Source organism: Homarus americanus, unplaced genomic scaffold, assembly GCF_018991925.1.
Source record: "Homarus americanus isolate GMGI-L3 unplaced genomic scaffold, GMGI_Hamer_2.0 scaffold5637, whole genome shotgun sequence".
Taxonomy (NCBI): Eukaryota; Metazoa; Arthropoda; class Malacostraca; order Decapoda; family Nephropidae; genus Homarus; species Homarus americanus.
The window spans coordinates 20,065-43,448 of NW_024725250.1; the positions used below are offsets into that span (position 1 = coordinate 20,065).

At 45.6% G+C, this 23,384-nt stretch overlaps 1 protein-coding gene across 3 annotated transcripts in view; it reads right to left on the minus strand.

Moving 5' to 3' along the window:
- The window catches only part of LOC121864772 (nascent polypeptide-associated complex subunit alpha, muscle-specific form-like), a gene marked incomplete at its 3' end in the record, with an annotated part of 93,193 nt that overhangs the window by 16,905 nt on the left and 52,904 nt on the right, over positions 1–23,384 (minus strand). For 2 of the 3 annotated variants that reach the window (XM_042363937.1, XM_042363936.1), the window contains 1 exon segment: positions 16,753–18,382. In XM_042363937.1, coding sequence (XP_042219871.1) covers positions 16,753–18,321 — 1,569 coding nt within the window. In that variant the 5' untranslated portion in view covers positions 18,322–18,382. 3 annotated transcript variants of the gene reach the window in all.

Here is a 23,384-nt window from a genome sequence, read left to right on the forward strand (position 1 = left end):
AAACAGAGGGGTGAAGGCACTCAACACGCCGACTACCCAGGAGCACGTCGCCAATTCTCACATGAAGCGCTAGTCGCTGAAAAAATAGCAGCTGGAGCTTCTAAATTTCGCCATTTGACACCACAACCCCCATCCATGAGTAACGTCGCGTTGCCAAATAGCAAATAAAAAAAAAATAAGATCAGACGTACATAAAACCCCGGTGACGTAGCCATAGTTCACACACAACACTCCTAAACAGACAGTAAAACACTCACACAGACAAGACCAAAATTATCACATTATACATCGGCAAGACGAAAGAATCAATGAAGAAAAAACAAACTCAGCTGCTCTCTCTCTCTCTCTCTCTCTCCAACCCCTCCCGAGGTCATATTACGGACACAAAGTCACCGCACCACAAGGTACATAATCTCGTTTTCTTAGTGTAGGATTTTCACCCTCAACGACCAAAGTTCTCGGCAGCTTACTCTCCCCACTTCTGGCTCTTCTTTTAAGTTACTGACACTGATAATTACACTGACAGGAAACACTTTGGTATGTACACAAATTGGTGCCATTATATCACCAAAAAACACACAGATATTGACTACATATTAATAAGACATTTTTAAAGGAACAAATTGAAATTAACGACAATGCCAATAAGAATGACTCATCACAAACACTGTAAGAAGGAACTGCAATATTTAAAGGGTACTGGTAGTGGTCACAATAGTAGTGATGAAAGTGGTGATAACGGTGATGGAGGTGGTGATAATAGTGGTGGTAGACAGATCAAACCAAGACCACTCCCTGAGATAACCCCCCCCGTTAGTATAGTCATGTTATCATCACCACCATCTGAATCAGCTGGTAGAGTAGTTGCCGTTATCTGTACACACTCACAATGGCCCTCTCTTTATTCGCCCTATCACCACCACCACCGTTCAACCTACCCATTTCTTCACAATCAACTTCCTCTTTACTTTTCCCTGGTAATATTGAGACTATAAAGATCTCAATAGTCAATATTTCCCGGCTCTTATTCTTAAAATTCAGATCATTACTAAGAGCACGTGATGACCAAACATGCGTTTTTCCCAACGTGAGAAGTTTCAATGTCGCCATAGGAGGAAATGCTTGGTCTCTTAACTCACACACACGTATGTACGTATCCTGTGAATGAGATCTTTATATAAAAAACCTAGTTATTTTTTGCCTGGTTTAAAACTTAACACCGTAAAATAATCTTATTTACTGCGTTTTCTTTTCTCCATTTTCTTGTAAACACACACCCACGTGTATACGGTACACAATAAACATTACTTTTCTATTAAAGCTCCACATAAAACATTTGTCAGTATGGAATACCGTAAACACCTTTTAATCACAACACATAATTACTATGTTTAGTCTTAAAAACACGACAATTACCCGTAAAAACACGACGCGTTAACATAAACACAGTGTCCTATCAGCACAGCTCCAGGGAACAAAACACCACTAACTTCACCATATATCTACACACACACACGAGAGCAAGTTATTCACTATAAAGCACAAGCCAAAAGGGGCCAAACAAGCGGTGTATTCTGTACCATGGTAGTAGCACGAAGCGGCGGGCTGAGCGGGATCGCGTCTTCCCTGGCCCGGACGGACTCTGCTTTGTCTCACGCCACATTACGGACAACAAAATCCACCGTATCTCCGTCACTGACAGCCATTTTCTAATGTTAAGGCACTCGGTATCCTCATTGGCACTATTTCCACCAGGCTAGGTCATGCTGGCTACACTCACGTCCCGTTTTCCCTCTCAAAAGGGCACCAAACTGGCGATCATTTGTGGAAACAGCGACTCTTTAACAGCTTAGTACTCGAGTACCTGAGAAAGTTTCGGCTACGTTTACCTCTCACCATTCTTGCCACACGCCGCCACCCGCACTAACTCCCTCACCTCAGCGTCTTCAATTAAGTATTTTTATCTCTTGTTAATATACTCAAGGTGTACTCAACAAGTACCGAACATATTAATTTTTTTTTTAATTTGGAAGTAAAAATAATTTTAATTCCCTGTCAGAGAGTTGTACGGGACCCTACACGCTGAATTGCCGATTTTTGTTTATCCGGTATTTTAATACAACAACCGTAAATCGATTAAACTTTACGATTTTTATCACTTATAAATCACTAATATTCATAATATAAATAATCTCACAGAACTGCAAAAGAAAATATAAGAAAAAATGTTGGATAATACGTTGTTTGGCTTAATGAAAATAGATGTAACAAATAGAAAAATCCACACAAGCTAGTCTCTCAGGCCAACGTCACACACTGTTGCCAGACCTACACGCTGAGCCGTGTCCCAGTAGGTAAATCTATTCATTATCTCGCTCTCCTTCAGATGTGCTCTATCTTTCACAACCAGGGAGGTCTATTCCTAGTACACCCTCAACACTGTTCTCTCTATACAAATAAAATACATTATTTCTGACCGGAGAAGTGGCACTCTCTCCCACAAATTAGCTGTGAGAAAACCCCTTGTTCCAACAGATAACTGGGGGGTTGCCACGAAAGCTATTATTCCCCAATTCCATATATAAAGACTACGAGCATAAGGATCATTTTTCCCTGAGATTATCCGGGTTTAATCGTAAAGGGTAAGTTAAAGCAGAAAATGAACTGAGGAGCCGTAATAAGCAATAAGGCGGGCGGGGAAGAAAGGAAGATCAAACCTCACAAAATGTATTAAGTAAGTGACACGGACGATGAAATCCTAGAATCATCCGTCCAACACCAACACCAAAAACTACATCACCCTCATCAATCTGGGAGGAAGAAGAGGAGGGGGAGGAGAGGATAGAAGACGGTCACCTAAGGGCCAATCTCATCGATAAATTGTCTACCGTCAATCTCTTTCTTGGTCGAGAAAAAAAAAATCGCCAAAAAACAATAAACTCCGCAAGACAAGTTATCCCATAAAAACAAACATGATTCACTGTTGCAATTAAATAAGAGATTCTATTACCCTTATGAATTGAGACTCGAGAAAGCAATGACGTTGTGACTATTTCCCTGAACTTTAACCGATGAACCACGAAAGACATAGGTTAGGTTAGGTTAGGTTAGGGACTTCAGCAAGGGCTATTACACACTACTGCATGGAGAGGGGGAGGAAGAGAGGAGAATGACGGTGGAGAGAGGGAGAGAGAGAGAGAGAGAGGTGGGTGTGTATGGGGCAGCTGGGGGATATATGAAAGAGGGGGAGAAATGAGAGAGAAGAGAGGGAGGGATATATGGAGGGGATGGAGGGGAATACAGGAAAGGGGGAAGAGTGATATTTAGGATACACAAAGAGGGGAGAGTGAGAGGGGGGGAGGATACTGATAGTGGCTTGGGGGATGGGGGGAGCAGAGGGGAGGGATCAAGGAGAGATAAAGAGGGGGAGAAGTGACAATGAGAGGGAGGGAGAGAAGTGTTCATGCTCATGGTCACGTGTACAATAAAGACTTGCTTATTTTTTACTAACTTGTCAACATTAGGAAAAGTGTGTGTGTGTGTGTGTGTGTGTGTGTGTGTGTGTGTGTGTGTGTGTGTGTGTGTGTGTGTGTAGTTGACTGATTCTGGAAGCTGAAAAAACATAATGAGATAAAAGTGAGAGAGAGAGAGAGAGAGAGACTTCCATGCCACCACCACCATAAACAAAATTACCACCATCACCATAGCTGTCACTATCACCACCATAAAACAACCACCACCACCACAACCACACCACCACACACCACACCACCACCACACACCACCACCACCACACAACCACCACAACCACCACACCACACCACCCACGACCAGCACCACCACACACCACACCACCACCACCAAGCCCTTCATGTATGAATGCCGTAGTAATTGGAAATCAATCTCACTCCCTCTCGTTCTCTCTCTCTTCCTTCCTCACTTCTTTCCTTCTTCCTCTTTCTTATCTTCCTACCTCCCTCTCTCTTCCCTTCCTTCTCTCTACCCTTTTAACTCTCCCCTTCTCTTTTTTCTCTTATAATTCTAAGGTGAAGACAGGTGACGATTTGCTAATGAAGTTGCACCAGGTGAGCGGTACACCTGCATGAGGGCTTACTCCGGGAGAGGGGGGGGAGGAGGGTAACGCCCGAATGAGGGAGGGAAGAGAAGGGGTGGGGAAGGATAGAGAAAGGAGAGGAAGGAGAGGAGAGGAGGATGGGAAGGGAGAGAGGAGGAGAGGGAAGGGGTGTTAACAGGTGTCGCCCATTTGACAGACGAGAGGCCCAACACACACACACACACACACACACACACACACACGCACACACACACACACTCCTTCACAAAATCAATCAAATCAGAATAAAAACAAGAACCATTTTAATTCATTGTTTGGTAATAGAGATTTTTTTTCTTCAGTATCTGGTAACAACGGATCTCTAATTTTTTCATTGATTTGGTAACAATAACAGAACGTGGATATGATAAGTCACAGTGTAATTCCGGCGCCATTTTGCTCATAAGTATATGCTGGTGTTGCCCTTCACAGCTAAGTAAATATATTATATCCAAACCATATTTCAGCTGATGATTAAATAAACCTAATTCTACCTGGGTTGGGTTAAGGTTAGGTTAGGTTGGGTTAAGGTTAGGTTAGGTTGGGTTAGGTTAAGGTTAGGTTAGGTTAGGTTGGGTTAAGGTTAGGTTAGGTTAGGTTAGGTTAGGTTAGGTTGGGTTAAGGTTAGGTTAGGTTAGGTTAGGTTAGGTTGGGTTGGGTTAAGGTTAGGATTGGGTTGGAGTTAGGTTAAGGTTAGGTTGGGTTGAGTTGGGTTAGAGTTAAGGTTAGGTTAGGTTGGGGAGAGAATGTTATATTGATTCTCCAAAACTAAATGCTGAAATACTGAGAATCTGTTTATAATCTTACACACGCACACACACACACACACACACACACACACACACACACACACACCACACACACTCTACAGCTTCAACCAGATTTTTTCTTTTCATATAATCAGCCAGCTTGATGGTGAAGCTTAAATAGACTAGTTAGGTGCGTCACTCCACATGTCAGATATGAAAAAATAGAAGAGGGAGGGAGAGAGAGGTGGAAGGGAGAGGAGAGAAGGGGGAGGGGGTGGGATTGTTAACAGACAGAACCATTAAGATTTCAGGCCCAGGCGGAGGCCAACTGGGAGGCCAGTAGGGAGGGCAACCTCCTCAGTAGATGATGAAGTGGGGGAGGACGGAGAGGGAGAGAGGATAAGGGGGGGGGATAGAAGAGGAAAGGAGAGGGATGTGAGAGAGGAGAGAAGAGGTAGACTGAGGAGAAAGAAGTGAGGAGAGAGTGAGAGTCAGCAGAGGTAATAACAATAATATAAGACTCTCCGGAAGGGACACCCCCCGCCCCCGCCGCCTCCAACCGCACCTGATGAATGGTCCCTATTACCTCTTGGGGGAGGGGAAGGGAGGAGAGTGGGGGAAAAGGCAGAGGAGTAGAAAAGAGAACAAGAGGAAGAAAGAAGGAAGAAGGAAGTAGAAACAAAGAAGTTAAGGAAAGAGGGGGGGAAAGGGAGAAGAGGGAGAGAGGAAAAAATGATAAGAGCGAAGCAAGAAAGAACGAGCAACAGAGAGAGGAAGGGAGGGGGGGAGGAGAAGGAGGGGGAAGGGAGGGAAGGAGAGAGAAAAACGAAGGAATGAGAACGACAGTGTGGTGCATGATAAGTGTGTAGAAAGCGACAGAAGGAACTATGACAACAAACATATATAAACACACACACACACACACACACACACACACACACGGCTTCTAGTCAAGTCATTAAAGATAATTGAGTCAAGTTGATGTATATTTAAACACACTGATATACAGTATACATATATTATACGTGTGTGCGTGTGTGCGTGTGTGTGTGTGTGTGTGTGTGTGTGTGTGTATTGAGGAAATAAAGCAGTAGGAATGAACACAAGGCCAGTGACAGAGAGAGAGAGAGAGAGAGAGAGACAAAGGAATGTACAAAACGTCTCTCTCTCTCTCTCTCTCTCTCTCTCTCTCTCTCTCTCTCTCTCTCTGGGATACATATCGTGGGAACTTATATGATTGATGCCCTAGTTCACACCCCTTCCCCCTCCCCTTAGACCACCCCCTTCCCCTGGCTCCCACACCCCTCCCCTTAGATCACCCCCTTCCCCGACTCCAACCCCCCATCCCCTCCTCCCTTAACACATCTTGCGCTAATTAATCATATTTCTCTTAGTATTAACTCCTGGCGGCCAATTAACGTCATAACCCGGAAATAAAAACAATATTTTTTTTAATAAATATGCTAACTGGACACCCATAATGGCGATAAACCAAGAAAGGTGAAAATAAACCAAAATAAATGTAAATAAACGAAAATAAATGTAAATAAACCAAATATAAAACAATAAAGACAAAAACTAAAATAAAATATGAAAATAAACTAAAATAAACACAAATAAATGTAAATAAACCCAAACTAATGTACATAAACCCAAATTAATGTAAATAAACACAAATTACTGTAAATAAACCAATATAAACCAATAAATATACCAAACAGACTTATATCACGTGACAAGAGAGAATAAAAATATCAATAAAAACTGAAATTCCATCTTAACTGCCAAGGTTTATGAGGGTGCTGCTAAAACCCTCGATATTTACACACACGCGCACATACATACATACACATCCAGAATAATACACAAGCACCAAGAAATGACCTCGAAAACCCATAAGTGGCGAGTAATTAGCATTGCAAAAGTAATTAAAATATTCTAAAAATCATTTGAACATTTTCTAAAAGCCATTTGAACAAGTTATAATCAAGATATCAAATTTTGGTTAACAGATCCTTAAACCATAAACATATACACACGCACACACTCTTACAAAAACACACATTGTTTGTTTGTGTGTCTGTCTGTCTGTCTGTCTCTCCACCTACAGCCTTCCCTACATATCTATCTTATCTATATTTATTTGTTTATCCACATGTAGCTATCTACCTAATCTCCCCCCCCCCCTCTCCCCCAGCCCAGGACAGTAGCAGTAGGTGTGTGTGTGTGTGTGTGTGTGTGTGTGTGTGTGTGTGTGTGTGTGTGTGTGTGTGTGTGTGTGTGTGTGTGTGTGTGTGTGTGACTATCTGCATCACTTCCATTACAGTATCTGACAATTACATAGTATCTCTCACGGTTTCTCCACACACAAACGACGAGTCTCTTACCTCTCTCAGCGCCATTTATAATCTCCTAATCAAACTGTTGTCTCCCTTATCAAGCTTTATCTTCGTGTTATCTCTCCCTCCAGGCAGCAGAACAGAGTCTCTCTCTATCTCTGTTATTTTATCTCCAGTTTACCCAGAGAATAATGTTTCCTTTGTTGACACGAACCTTATCTCCGGCTATACAAATATTCATTCCTTATTTCTCTCTTCTTTCTTTCACTTCCCTCTCTCCTCTCCTTTCTCCTTTCCATCTCTCTCTTTCTCTCACCCTGAACCAAGTAACACAACTACCCTCCCGCCTGCCTCCCTCCCACACACACACACACACACACACACACACACACATCTACAGTCACAGCAGAAATTCAACGACATATTTGCCACCATCACCCCGACCCTCCTAAAAGAAAAAAAAAATCTAACGTAGAAACTTTTGAGAATTCATCTTTGTGACGTGGTCGTAAGTGAGGCAATTTGGTGGGTTTCCATGTCGTTAGTTCCGGGGACAGACTTTAACGATGGGGGAAGTCATTCAGTAGTCATCTTAGTAGGGTTGTTAGAGAGGGTAGTTTAGTAATGTCGAATCACCTGAAGATTAGACACCCTAGGTTATTGAATGTGTGGATCTAATGGAGTTAGGTTAGGTTAAGTTAGGTTTACGTTAAGTTAGGTTACATTCGGCTAAGTTAGGATTAAGTTATATTAGATTAAGTTAAGTTAGGTTCATTTTCAAGGTTAAAAAAGGGTGACTGATCTTCAAGTGATCAGAGACGTGGAGAAAACACTCAGGGTTAAGTTAGATTAATTTTCAAAGTAAAAAAAAACGGGTGTCTAATCTTCAGGTGGTCCGAGACGTGGGGGGCCACTCAGTTAAGGCGGGGAGTGACTTCTAACTTACGAGATCTTGAGACTCCCAAAACCGCTCGTCCACGGAGAGGAAAATGTAGTGTGTGAACGATAAATTCTGCAACGCTGCCAGAGGTTTTCGTCCACTACCAAGTATCATTAACCAGCGTAAAGACTCGCTATATAATATTGATCGCTCTCTAAATGTTTAATGCTACCCCCCCTCCCCCCACCCGGGATACTGGGATAAAGGGGTAAGAGGGGAGGAGGGGGGGAGGTGAGGGGAGGAGGGGGGGAGGTGAGGGGGAGGGAGGGTGGTCGTGCCAATAACTAAATGTCACTGGAGAAAACTGGCTGTGTGTGTGTGTGTGTGTGTGTGTGTGTGTGTGTGTGTGTGTGTGTGTGTGTGTTTTTGGTGTAATAGTACTCTTAAGAGATAAATATAAATAACACAAAAGATAACGTTTCCGTATCTACATCTCAAAATAAACTACTACTACTACTACTACCTACTACTAATAATAATAATAATAATGATAACCATCAAAGGGGGTTACCATTCTCTTGCCTCTGAAAGTCAACCCGTAAACGAGATAGCAATAAGATTGAGAATCCCTATCATGAAACTTAAGGACTCTCGCTCTTATTGCTTCATTCTAACCCACTTGTCACCTCCTGTCACCCCACCCCCCTCTCTCCCACAGTCAAACACACTTAACAGTAAGTACTTTTTACTTAAACTACTATCATTTATACTTATTTTCTACTACTGTGTATGTGTGTGTGTGTGTGTGAGGGAGTGGTGGGTGGAGGGTGGGCTACAAATTAAGGTGTAATGGGTGGGGGGGGGAGAGTGGGATGTGTAGTGGGTTGAGGGGTGGGTTGGGGAGTGGGCTAGCGTGTTACGAAGCAATAAACTCACTTAACTCAAGTCTGGGTTGTAAGTTAGTACCCACCCAACTTCTCCCACCCCCACCCCCTCCCCACTCCACCCACCCCCTCCCCACTCCACCCACCCCCTCCCCACTCCACCCACCCCCCACTCCACCCACCCACCCCTCCACCCACCCCTCCCCTCCACCTACCCCCCTCCCCCTCCCACCCACCCCCCCTCCCCACTCCACCCACCCCCTCGACGTGTCAACAAATACACCAAGTCATACAACAGGACATAAATAAAATTAGATCTATACTTAAAATAGTAACTCGAAGGCAAACAAGTCAATTAAGTAGAGTAAAAAGTAACTTAAGTACGACCTAGACCAATACTTACATAAATTGTTTACCTATCATGATTTTGTTTACCTGTTCTAGGTTTAAATTGCTTAAATATCCTCCCCTCAGCTTCCCCTCCCCTAGTTAACATCACCCTCTCACCCAGTAAACATCACCCCCTCACCCAGTAAACATCACCCCCTCACCCAGTAAACATCACCCCCTGCCCCAGTAATCAGCACCCCTTCCCCCGGTAAACACCCCTTAACCCCCCCTCACATCATACACCCCAACATTCTAACATTCTACGAGTCAACACTTTCTCACCCCACCAGTCAGCCAGCCAGCGACCTTTCTCCCACACTGATGAACTTACACTGTACTTCTCTCTTCATCTATCTAGTCATCATTTTTATACAACATTTTATTCTGGCGGGAAACTAACTGACGTAAAAAATATGAGAGGAAAGAACACCTCCTCTCAAGCAGAAACGACAAGCATTAATAACGTCATAAAAATTCAATTAATATACAGGTAATAAATGTCAAGTTTTGGTCTCTCAATTTCCGAGGGGCGGCTGGTCTAGTTCTGTGTACAGGGCGAGAGATTGCCAGAGCTCACTAGATGGCTCAGACCACTAGTGTTAATTTATACCGCACGGTCTGTCCCCTACCCTACCCTACCCTACTTCACCCTATCCTACCCTACCCTACTTCACCCTATCCTACCCTAACCAATCCTACCCTACCCTACCACCTTATTATCTTCTATCCGCCACGTATCTTTAACTTAATAGTAATGGTTAATGTAGAATGTTTACTGAAGTGTGTGTGTGTGTGTGTGTGTCACGGTTACAAACAACGGAAAGAGAAAATCAGTACATGTTATCTCGGTGACAACACGTCGTCGTTCTTGGCCATTGAACAGTTGCCAGATGGGAAATATCAGGTCGTTCTCAACAAACGTCAGAAAAAAAGAGGTTTATAAAGACTAGAAATTCTTTACAACTCCTACACGCTTTTCTATTACTTAAATCTTTCTTTCTCGAATGATAAAAACAACATGTTTTAAAACAAAGAATTGGATGCTCGCTTTTAAATTACCGCGCGGGAATTTGGCTCCTCACACCTGGGACCGGAAAGTTGAAAACCTGAGAGAGAGCAGAGGGAGGGTCGACCCTGCTGGCCTCACCACACACTGCCTCCACCACTCACTTGCCTCCTTCAAAAATTTCTTGGGAGTTTTTTCTTCAACCTCTTGAAACTCGATTCAGAGAAAGAATAAAAAAAAAACATAGTGAGCGAGAATGAAGCCTCCCGGAAAGGTCGATAGAGGCTGAAGCTTTACAAAGTATTAAAAATAATAAAGAAATATTCCAACATTTTCACAGGAAGAAATTCTCACATAATCTAAAAATAGGAGCGTTGGCATCTGGTACAGGAAATCGATGTTTGCAGCCATAGAGCCAGACCTCAGTCCTCACCCACACCCTCGTGCGGCCCTACGGTAAATATTCCTCGTAGTCTATGTCAATATCTACGACGGTGGCACACACAAGATTACCCTCACAGAAATTACCTCACAAAATAAACCAACAAAATTATATTACTGTTACCTTCACTTACCAACCTTTAAGGATATACTGTAATATAACCCTTCAGATTTACTTACTAGAAATAATAAAAAAACATTGTTGTTTCTGTGGTGTTGGAGTCCGGGAGTCGAATGGAAACAACACTAGTCTCTTGTTTCAGGAGTCGGTGGTTCGATCCCCGGACACACCCAGTTCACCCAGCTGCACAGGGGTACCAAAGCTGACATCTGTCCCTAACAAATGTCATATCTATGGGACCCACGATCACCTTTTTCACCCGTGGCAGGAGGAGAGGAGAGAGGAGGAAGAGGAGAGGAGGAGAGGGGAAGAGGGAGGAGGAGGAGGAGGAGGAAGAGGAGAGGAGGAGGAGGAGGAGGAGGAGGAGGGGGAAGAGGAGGAGGAGAGGGGGGAGGTGGAGGTGGAAAGGGAGAGGGACTATTTATCTTCACTTGACTACCCCATCTCCCCCTCCTTCCCCCTCCTCCTTTTCCCCCTCCTCTTCCTCCTCCTCCCCCTTCTCCTCCTCCTCCTCCTCCTTACCCCCCTCCCCCTCGAAGCCTCCTGGACCCAGTCTCAAACAATCTATGATAAAGTAACTGTAGCGAGCGAGTGATCGAGTTAAGCGACTCAGTGAGAGGGAAAGTGAGTTGAGGGAGAGGGGAGAGGGAGAGGGGGAGGGGGAGAAGAGAAGGAGAGGGGGGAGGGGGAGAAGAGGACAGGAGGATAAATGAATATAGATGAGAACACACACACACACACACACACACACACACACTTACACAGACGCAATATAAACATAAGACACTTAAACAAACACCACACACTTAAACAAATACTACACTCAAATAAACAAACATTGCTGCACCAACACAATAAGCAGTAAAACACACACACACACACACAAACACACGCAGTGACAATCAAAGCTAACACCGACAGACAAACGGAGCGAGATGGATGACACACACAAACGAACAACTCTGAAAAAACATCCAACCAATTGGGAAAACAATTCCCCCACACACACCCTATCACCGGGGTGGACCAGCAGAAGAGACATTAAGAGCCTAACCCACAACCCTCAATCTCCAAACCCTAATCACCCTTATTGCCTCTTGTCAGTGAGGGTGAAAATCGTCCCGTGAGATGATGTCACTTGAGACGACTTTCACCCAAACACACACTTGATCAGATAGACCTCATCTTTATCCGGCAATCTGTGTATATTTTTTTTATCCGGCAAATCACAACCGGCTTCCGTACGTACCGGAGTTGAACCAATCACCAATCACCGTGTGCTAATCACCTAGGTGAAACCCCCAATAGCAATCTGCTGTTTAATGATGTGGATAATGTTACTGAAATCGTCCCATTCACAGCCGATTTAAGTGATGCCTTGGTGTGTAATCGGGTGTGTAATGACTATGTAAATCATCTAAATCGGATTACAATATAAATCTGGTGTAAAGGTGTACAAAGTTGGTGTATATAGATCGGTTAAACGATAAATTAGTAGAAATCTGGTATATTGGCATCAGTTAAATCGATAATCCTGTCTTTAATATAAATCTGGGATATAAAACCAAGTTATAACAAAAACCTGTATTAAAAATCTGTCAAGTTATGAAACGTTAAAATAACAAAACCGTGTTTAAACTATCCAAAATCTGGCAAATATGAAGACCATTCCTAACAAAAAAAATCCGTCTTTACCCAAAATCCGTATGCAGTGGACCAGTTATAAGTTTGTAATCTGCCATATTATAAAAAATCCGAATCTACTGCCCATTTTTTTAAACCATGTAATCTGTCATACTAATAAAAATCTGATCTCATCTAAAAAATATTTGTAATCTGTCCCCATTGCTACCCCCTCCCCCCATGGTGGTAGGGAAGGTGGCAGTAACACGCAACACAAATATTTCTCTCGTGTTTACTGTCACCCTGGTATTATCTATCTGGCAACACTGCAACATTACAAAAAAAGCCATGAATGGTAACACTGCAACACCACACACAGCTATGATTGGTAACTGCAACACCACCAAGCAGTATAGCGACAGATGGCAACACCCCTTCCCCCCCAGCACACACACACACACTTTCAACTAACATTATCAGCAGCATGCGACACCCGTTAACAGTACAAGTCAACTAACCAGGCCATAACAGTATCACCCCAGCACCACCCCCCCCCCAAGACCAGAAACAAGTATAGATAATCAACACACAAAACCCAGATAACAATAAACTAAAACCCTTCAATATAGAAATAATTTACTTATCATAAAAAACGTAATGAAAAAATCGCGAACGAAATAAATTGAAATCTGACTGAATAATTATGACTCGCTTTCTTTACATTGTATTTCATCTTTATCTAATTATTTTTTTTACGTTACTTTAATAAATTTAGTGTTATCAATGTTATTATTTTTTTCTCCAATTAAAGATTTCTCAATTTTTATAATAAGTAATTTTTATTATTATTATTATTATTATTATTATTCTACAACTAAACATTATTCGCGCTTAATTACACTCATTATCACTAACTTCAATCTACAACTAAATATAATTATTCTCGTTTACGTCATTATACCGCAAAACATAGCCAAGGCCCCGCTAACCAGGGCCACACACACACACTGACGCACCACTCCCAGTATGATGAAACACATGCAAGCAAGCTACATCCCCCATTCCTCTGTTATTCTGTCATCTATATATTTCCGTACCTGATAAGTATAAATAAAGTGTAAGTATAGGAATAAGTATAAAAAGATGGTGTTTATCCGTTTAAGAGGACTGAGGTAGTGGTGAGGGGGAATGCGGGAGTTTGGTGGGAGAAGGGGGGTAGGAAGCAGACGGCTGAGGACTGTGGTACGATAACCATCAATATGATAGCGGCACACTCCATACCACAGTAATATATGGCATGATATAACACCCTATAACAGACGAGAGAGAGAGAGAGAGAGAGAGAGAGAGAGTGTGTGTGTGTGTGTTTAGGTAAGTCTTTGTGTATCCGTGTCGTTGTGTGTGTGTGTGTATATGTGTCTTTCAATGTTTTTCTCTTGTGTGTGTATATATGTTACATGTTTGTGAAAGTTCTCAGATGTAACAAATACCCTCACCCCCAGGCCTTCCAGAGATAACAATCAATACACACACACACACACACACACCTCACGACAACTATACAAACACACGAGCTGAAAACCAATCTGTTTTAATCCCGCTAACTACCTACCCCCCATCTGGTAGGGCCAAGCTATTAACATAGTCCAATGGTTGATAAACGTCGCTTTAGACAATTGGGACAGTCCTATAGGCAGGGGAAAAACTGAGCATCATCTGGGGGAGGATTTCAGACCCGGTCCCTATGGCAGTCATCCCTCACCCTTGAAGATATAAGGTTTCCGCTTCTATATCGCCCAAACACAAGGTCTATTTTCCCTCCGCTCTCTCGCCACGGCTTAAGCTATTTCTCACCGCTATTGCTGCCGTTGGCTAGACTTTTAGGGATTTTTTTCTCACTTTTACTGTTGTAGCTTCGATTTGGATTTTGTGCTGTAGAAAAATCCCACATATTTATCCTCCCATGAAAACGAGAACTCGGATTGTTATTATACAGCAGCAAAAGTGTGTTAGTGGAGGTATGGTCGGCGTGGTCATGAAGGGTTATAGGGCCATTAGAAGAATAATGAAGGGATGTATCTATATGAGCGTAAGAGAGAGAGAGGACAATCACAAGTTTTTAAGAGTGTAATCTTCCAAGTGAGGGACATAATCTTCCGCTCGGCTGCATATAATTATTCAACACTTCCACCCACCCTGGCCGCCCTGCTTCTCTCTCTCGCTCACACAAACCTTCGCTCACCCGAACCATTTTCCCAGACACTGGGCTGCTTCTCAACCGCTGCTATCATATTATATACATTATCTCGTGGCACAAAAATACACCCAGTAAAATAAAAGACAACGCAGAAATTCCTATATATGTGAATGTGATCGTAGACTCGCCACAACCTGACAGTTTGCACCGCCAACCCAGGAAAAACAGAACACCATCTGGGGCGGGAAAATTCTCCACGCCATTCGCGCCAACAATTACGCGCGTCCGGGAACACAAAAGACGTAAGCCACTGCTCTTCCCGTGAAAATCTTTGAGCCTCAATGCTGCAAAAGCTTCAATAGCAGGATTATGTTCCCAGTATGACAAAGTAATGCCCAAACAGCGTCTCCTTCCCGCCAAACCCCTTGTACAACTGCTGCGATACATGGTTATAGGAGCATCAAAATAGCGCTGCGGTGGTGGTGGCTGATGTAAACAGAGACAAAAGTGTTAAGCCCTCCTTCACTCTCCTGATTATCTCATCAATTTACGTCCGTCTCCCGTCATACAAGAACTAACTGCCACCGGATAAACGGAATAGTAAAAAGAAAAAAAAATGGTATAAAACGGACAGGGAAAAAAAAATAAATAAAAAACGTAAATGAAATGAAATTGCCAAAACGTAACAATTTTTCTCTTTTGACTTTACAAACATTTTTTTTTCGGTAAACGAGACGAGAGTGATGACGTCAACAGCAATAACACTGACGTAAAACTGTGCAATAAATCACCAACAGTAATACTGCCACGGTCGGAAACTACTAACTGATTCTCAAAGATTCTTAAGTTACGGAGGATGAGACCGAGAACCTATTGACGACTGATTCTTCATCCCATTGCAACGTTATTTTCCCCATCTTGGATTTAATTTAATAAGGATCTTCAAACATCATACTCAAACATCTAGGACTCCCCCACCTCCTTCCATTCTTCCTTCCTCGCCCCCAGAGCTCCTTCCTATCATCCTACGGCCTCCTACCACTACCATAGGATCTTCAACCACCCTAGGCCTCTCCCCTCCAATCTGCAGCTCCTTTCATTCATCCTACGGCCTCCTAACACCACTAAAGGATCTTCAGCCATGCTATTCAACCATCTAGGACTCTCCTCCATCCTACCTCCCTCCTCAACCCCAGCTGACCACGCCCAGAGATTGGTCCAGGGTAATAGAATGCTATGCTACTCTCACAAGCTATTTTTACCCCCCCCCCCCTCAGTCTGTCGGCAGGTGGGGGGTGGGGGGGATGGGGAAGGAGGAGCCGTTGGGGTTCTTCAGACACGCCTTGTTCTCCAAAGTGTTTTCTTAGTGTACGGTCAGGATAGTCTACGATCAGGATAGTTTACAGGCAGGATAGTTCAGTATATTTACCATTCCACCACCGTAGAAAATAAAACGTATATAAAAAACGAAAACAAAGATCCCTTAAATTTTTGTCTTTTAAATTGTCACCATTGTTTTTATTTCACCTGGTGCTTCTGTGTGTGTGTGAGAGAGAGAGAGAGAGAGAGAGAGAGAGAGAGAGAGAGAGAGAGAGAGAGAGACGTGTAAAGTGATTGTTTTTCCAGAAGAATCCAGCTTTTCTTGTTTTGTTTTTCCTTACGGTACACAATACCTGTTGAGTGTGACAGGTGATTTATGGACAACTCTCCTTCTTTACATGAGAGTCCATAGGTGCCTCGCTGTGTGTGGGTTTGGCTCAACAAAAACAGGTTGAGGTGATCAGTTTGCTGCCCCCCTACAAGGCAGTAACCCTTATGTTCTGGTCACCTGTGTGTATACCACTATCTTGAGATTACCTGAAGATTAGACTATTTTATTTCAACCTGTGGATTAAACACTCTAATGCCAACCTAACCTAGTCACCCCCCCCCCCAGGTAGAGTTAGGGTGGTTAATCTTCAGGTGATTCTTAAAGCTACATAATAAAACAAGAGGTCTTGGTACTTACTACTTTAGGTCGCTTGGAGGGAGGCGGTGTTTCACTCTTGAGGTTGAAGTGTGTGAGGGGCGTGGTGGCCCTGCTGGGGGAGGAGCTGGGTGCTCGAGGCTCCAGCTTCACGGTCGCCAAGGGAGGTGATGCCACGCCACCCGACGTCCCTCCACCTCCACCCGGCGTCGCCACCATAACCGGCGCCGCTGCCGCTGGGGGCGTGGACAGTGCCCTTGGGGACGATACGCTCGGCGGGGGTGGCGACGCCGTGCCGTTGAGGTCGTGGCGCCGCTTGTCCTTCTTGTGGGTGGCGCGGACATGAGGCTGTGAACGGGGGGGTGTTGGCCGCCCGTTGATCTCCCCGCCCTCTAACTTGATGTGAGCGCCGTTGTGGTGATGGTTGGGCGGCGGAGTCGTCGTCTGCTGAAGCTGTGGCTGCTGCTGGGGAGGCTGTTGATGCTGTGGATGCTGCTGCTGTGGCGGCTGTTGTTGTTGTTGTTGTTGTTGTTGTTGTTGTTGTTGTTGTTGTTGTTGTTGCTGCTGTTGTTGTTGTTGTTGTTGCTGCTGTTGTTGTTGTTGTTGTTGTTGTTGCTGTTGTTGTTGCTGTTGTTGTTGTTGTTGTTGTTGTTGTTGTTGTTGTTGTTGTTGTTGTTGCTGCGGTAGGGGCGGGTGTTGTTGGTGCAGCTGGTGGTGGTGCTGCAGGGGTCCCGCAGGGGCTGGGTGAGGCGGCCCGGGACCCATGTCGGGCTTGACGATCTCGTGTTTGGCCTCGCTGTTTTTTGTGGTCGGTTTCGTCCTCTTGATCTTCATCTTGAGGCTGTGTTTGTCTTCTGGCGTCTGTTGCTGCGACTGTCCGCCACCCGCCTGTTGTTGTTGCTGCTGCTGGGGGCCGCTGGCGGTGGTGGCGGTGGCGGTGTTGGAGGAGGAGGCGTTGGCGTGATGGTGATGATGGTGGTGATGGTGATGATGGTGGTGCTGGGGGGGCGGGGCGGCGGAGCTCATCCTCCCACGGTCCGCCTGGGCGATGTCGGCGTCCAGGTCAATGATCAGGTCGCCCACGCCCACGTCCCACTCCTGGTCGTCATACTCGAAGTTGGGTGCTTGTTGCCGAGGCTGTCCTGCCACTCCACTTTGCTGTTGTTGCTGCTGCTGCTGTTGGAGGCGCTGCTGCTGCTGTGGTTGGGGCTGTTGCTGCTGCCCTTGTTGACTCGCCTGACTCCTCTGCTGCTGGGACGAGGGTGCAGCAGAGGTGGTGTGTTGGTGCTGGTACTGCTGCGGCGTCTGCTGCTTGCCCTGCTGGTAAGCGACGCTCTTCTGCTTACCTTGCTGATACTGGGCGGTGCTCTGCGTCTTGTTGGGCGTCGTGTGGTAGTTATGTTGTTGTTGTTGCTGCTGGTGATGTTTATTGGCGTGGTGGTGGTGGAAGTGGTGCTGGTGCTTGGGCGGGTGGTGGGGGCGGTGGTGGGGTGGCTGGTGGGGGTGTGGGTGGGCGGAGGCACCCACGGAGCCAGCAGTCGCCCCGCTGAGGCTGGAGGGCGCCTGCTTGTTCCGGGGGGCGGTGGCTCCCTCCAGGGGTGACTCGCGCATTACGGGCGCCCCACCATCACGCCCACGCCCCCCCGCGCGCCCGCACCCTCACACCCATCACCTGAAACACGTAAAAAGAAGTTAGTAAACAAACTCACACGTTTACCTACTCTCTACAACAAGTAACTTAACAACAACAACAACAACAACAACAACAACAACAACAACAACAATAACAACAACAATACTAATAATAATAATAACAATAATAAAGACAAACGAAAGGGAGGAAAGAGGAAGCGGGAAATAGAAAATGAAGTTGAGGGGAGAGGCGGGGATGGGAGAGGATGGGATAGGAGGCGAGAGGGTAGGGGAGTAACATGAACACAGTTAACCACCCCAGCAAGCCGACACTTGAGTCGTTAATTAAAATCACCAAGAAACAAGATAATGGAGACTAAATACACGGCGCTGGGGTGGGGGGGGGGTAGGGAAGGAGAAAGAATAAAGGGGAAGAGGAGGAAAGAAAGGATAGGAGGAGGAAGGGAAAAATAGATAGGGAGAGGAAGAGAAGGGAGAAAAGAGGATGAAGAGGGGGAAAGTAAGGGTAGGAGGAGGTAGAATTAAAACTATTTTATGGTACAGAGAGAGAGAGAGAGAGAGAGCATATTCCTTACACAAGCAATATTAACCTTCCAACCTCAAACTATAAACGCTTTAACTCTCTGCCCAGCAGGATGTATCAGGCGCTTATTTTACAACTTTTGTGGCATTAAAACTCCTTTACTGAGACTTTATTGCCCTCCCACAGTGTTCCCAGCCTCGTTAAAGCGATCAGACATTAATAATACACACTAAAACAACACCGTGTTTTCCCGCCATCAGACAATAAAAGACAATTGGTGAACTAAAGAGCAACAAAAACAAAACAAAAGAGAATCTGAGACTACAATGACGTGGGGTTGAATCTATTGTTTTACGGTGTCCGACTCTTACCTCAATTCGTGAAGCGACGGTATAAATACGATAATAATAACACTAAAACGATGCTCGTTTGTCTTTTCTTTTGGCGCCATCCACACTTTAAAGTATAAATAATGACAGCCTATTAAAACAAAAATAGAATCCGTAAATACTGTAATAACACTCAAATCAATGCCACTGCTTTCCCGCCATCCGTGACGTAAACAAATAATGGCGTAGTATATACAGTATATATATAAAAAAAATAGAATCGGGGATTACAATTACGTGGAGTTAAATCCACTCTTTTATGGTCTCCGATCTCTTTACCTCGATGCTTTTTTGTTTTTACTAATACTCGTCCCTCACTCACAGGTAAGGTAGATAATTACGGTGTCAAAACAGGTGAGCTGTATAAATTGTGTAAAAGCGCATTAATCACTGAGAGAGAGAGAGAGAGAGAGAGAGACTTACTTGTGTTGCAGGTGCTTACTCACAGGACCGGAACTCCCCCCCCCCCCTCCCCTCCCGACTCAATCACCTCAAGCTGTGAAAACTCCTTGTGTCAACATCGCTAAAGGAGGAAGAGGAGGAAGAGGGGGGAAGAAGAGGAGGAGGTAGAAGGGGAGAGGAGAAGGGGAGGAGGAGGAATAGGAGGAGGGGGAGGGAAAGTATGATGAGAGGGGGAGAGAGAAAATGAAACACAAAGAAGAAGAAGAAGCAAACGGAAGAAAAAGAAGAAGGAGGAGGAGGAAGAAGAGTAAAAAGACACACCAGTGAATCAAATAAAGGTTGTAATTGGTGGTGGGAGAAGATGAAGATAAGTGGTGTTACGGGTACAATTTGCACCATTATGTGTGTTGACTTGTTCCTTAATTTATGACGCCCTGACACCCGAGGAGGAGGAAGAGGAAGGAGGTGGTGGAGGGGGAGGAAGAAGAGGAGGAGATGCAGATAAATGAAGAAAAGATTGTAATGGTGTGGTTGTGATGGTGTGGTTGCGGTGGTGTGGTCGTGATGGTGTGGTCGTGATGGTGTGGTTGACCCCCTAGTGTGGGTACATGCCCGTTGTGGTCGTGGGTTGGGAAGGGGGTAGTTGGAGGAGTAAGGGAGGGACAGGGGGGTAGGGAGAGGGTGGGGGAAGGAGAAAGGTGGGAAGAGCCTCACCATAACCCTGACCCAATGCACCCCCACCCTCACCTGACCACTCTGACCACCTCCTGGGGTTCACCTGACGATTAGCAACCCTCAGCATTTCTGATGATTAAACACTAACGCTACCTGGCGGTTGGAGTTAGGTTATAGGGATGGAGGAGAGGAGAAAGGGGAAGTGAGAGAAGACAGGAGAGAGAGAGAGAGACGGACATGTGATAAATACAATAGTAACTGTATCTCCCAGTGACCTGACCTGACCTGACACCTTCTACCACCCTCTCTCTCTCTCCTTTCTTCCTCTTTCCTTTCTTTTTCTCACATCCCCTCGTCCTCCTCTCTCTCTCTCTCCCCAACACTTCCTCTCCCCACTACCCCCCTCCTCCCCTCCCCTCCTACTCAACCTCCCCTGAGAATCACAACTAAATCGTGTTAAGTTAATCAATAGCTTACGATAACTCTCCCCTCACCACATATTGGGGGAGGGGGAGGTGGGGGTGAGAGGTGACGGTGGGGAGAGGGTAAGGGAAGAAAATATTGAGGAAAGAGTAGGTGGGAAGAGAAGAGAGAGAAGAGAAGGGGGAGGAAGAGGGAAGGCGGCAGGGGAAAAAAGGAGGAATGTAAGGGGGGAAAAAGCGAAGGGGAAGGGAGGAAGGGGAGAAGGGAAGGGGGAGAGAAAGGGGATGCCAGAATGAGGTGTGGTCAGGGTCTGATAGTAGAGTTCACCGACCCAGGCAGTAGGAGGCATAGGAGGAGGGAGGAAGGCCAGGCAGGCAGAGAAGGCTGGGAGGAAGGCCAGGCAGGCGGAGAAGGCTGAGAGGCAGGCCAGGGAGGCAGGCAGAGAAGCAGACTGGGAGGAAGAGAGAGAGGCTGGGAGAAGGCCAGGCGAGGCAGAGAAGGCTGGGAGGAAGGCCAGGCAGGCAGAGAAGGCTGGGAGGAAGGCCAGGCAGGCAGAGGCTGGGGAGGAAGGCCAGGCAGGACCAGAGGAAGGCTGGAGGAAGGCCAAGGCAGGCAGAGAGGCTGGGAGGAAGGCCAAGCAGGCAGAGAGGCTGGGAGGAGGCCGGGCGGGCAGAGGCTGAGGCAGGCAGAGAAGGCTGGGAGGAAGGCTGCCAGGCAGGCAGAGAAGGCTGGGAGGAGGAAGGCCAGGCAGGCAGAGAGGCTGAGAGGCAGGCAGAGAGGCTGGGAGGAAGGCCAGGCAGGCAGAGAAGGCTGGAGAGGAAGGCCAGGCAGGCAGAGAAGGCTGGGAGGAAGGCCAAGGCAGGCAGAGAAGGCTGAGAGGAAGGCCAGGCAGGCAGAGAAGGCTGGGAGGCAGGCAGAGAAGGCTGGGAGGAAGGCCAAGGCAGGCTCTACGGCCACTATATATGTCCCAGAAAAACAGCCACATATTTAAACATGTTATCAGACATTAGGCATCTCTCTAGAATCCTCTCCAGCACGTAAATAAGATGGGGGCGATACTCTACCACACGCCATCCTCACCCTTACAGACACCTACCACAGAGGCCAAAACCCCATGCACATAACCTTCCATTGCCCTACACATCGCTGCCAGGCAATTATCACCCCTGGGATAGAGTGCAATATAGGTCAAAATTCCGGGGATATCGTATTCTTGCCGTCCTATACGAATACTAGAGGCCATTTTCAACCTTATGGCCTGAAGAGATAAATGGTCATAGTTCGGTACATGTTACGCTTCCGGTCGCCTCTACAGATACACACATTAAGTCTATCGCTGTTATCGTCCTTATGGCCACGCTGACATAGAGACCAAAATCTCATGGTGTATATGATGTCCCCGAAATCTTAATATATATAGACATACACACACACACAAGGCATTACCACCCTTACAGCTAGTAGTTAAAGAAGGTGAAATTCCCTTACCCATGAACTTCCTCTTCCGCCTCATACACAAAAAAGGTCATTTTCACCCTTATACCACGACGTCAGAGAGGCTATAGTTCCTTGCAGTAACCCGTCCCGCCGCCCCTACAAGGTATTCTAGGCCTTACAACATCCTGACACAAGATCGAAAATGGCCTGGTAGTTGGTGATGGTCGAGGAGGTGTACCACGTTATTGCCGCATTTAAGATTAGGAATGGTTTTCAAATGGTCCGAGGAGGAGGAGAAGGAGGAAGAGGAGGAGGAGGAGAAGAAGGAGGAAGAGGGGATGAAGAAGAGAAGGAAGAGATTAAGAAGAAGGAGGAGGAGGATATGAAGAAGTGAAGGAAAAGACCAAGAGGAGGAGGAGAAGGAGGAAGAGGAAGAAGAGGAGGAGGAGGAGGAAGAGGGGATGAAGAAGAGAAGGAAGAGATTAAGAAGAAGGAGGAGGAGGATATGAAGAAGTGAAGGAAAAGACCAAGAGGAGGAGGAAGAGGAGGAAGAGGAAGAGGAGGAGGAGGAGGAGTAGGAGCCACCAGACGGTGTTGAGGCTCACCCTTCACTGTGTCACTGTACACCCAAGTGGCTCAGCTGACCACAACCACGAGCTTCTCCTGCCTCCTACTCTTCCTCCCTCCCTCTGTCTCTTCCTCCCTCTTCCTACCTCCCTCTGTCTCTTCCTATCCCCTCCTTTAGCCTCCTTCTACCTCTTCCTGCCTCGAATATTTTTACCTCCCTCCCCCTCCCTCCTACTGCTGACCCCACCTCCCTCCCCCTCCCTCCTACTGCTGACACACACACATGCATAGGCACCTGCTTACACACACCGGTGAATGTACACACACACACACACACATACATAATTAGTTAATCCAGCGTACATGGGTTAATATATACTAGGTATGTGTTAACATGTACCCCAATAGCCACACACTTCGCCGCCATTTTATTACCTTAAAATTAAATATCCTAATACATAAGTAGCTATCATACTACTACTATTATTACTACTACTACGACTACTACTACTACTACTACTACTACTCCCTTACCTTCATATACCTCTCTCTTTCCCCCTCACCAACTACCCCTCCCCCCCTCACCCTCACAGCAATAATAGTTC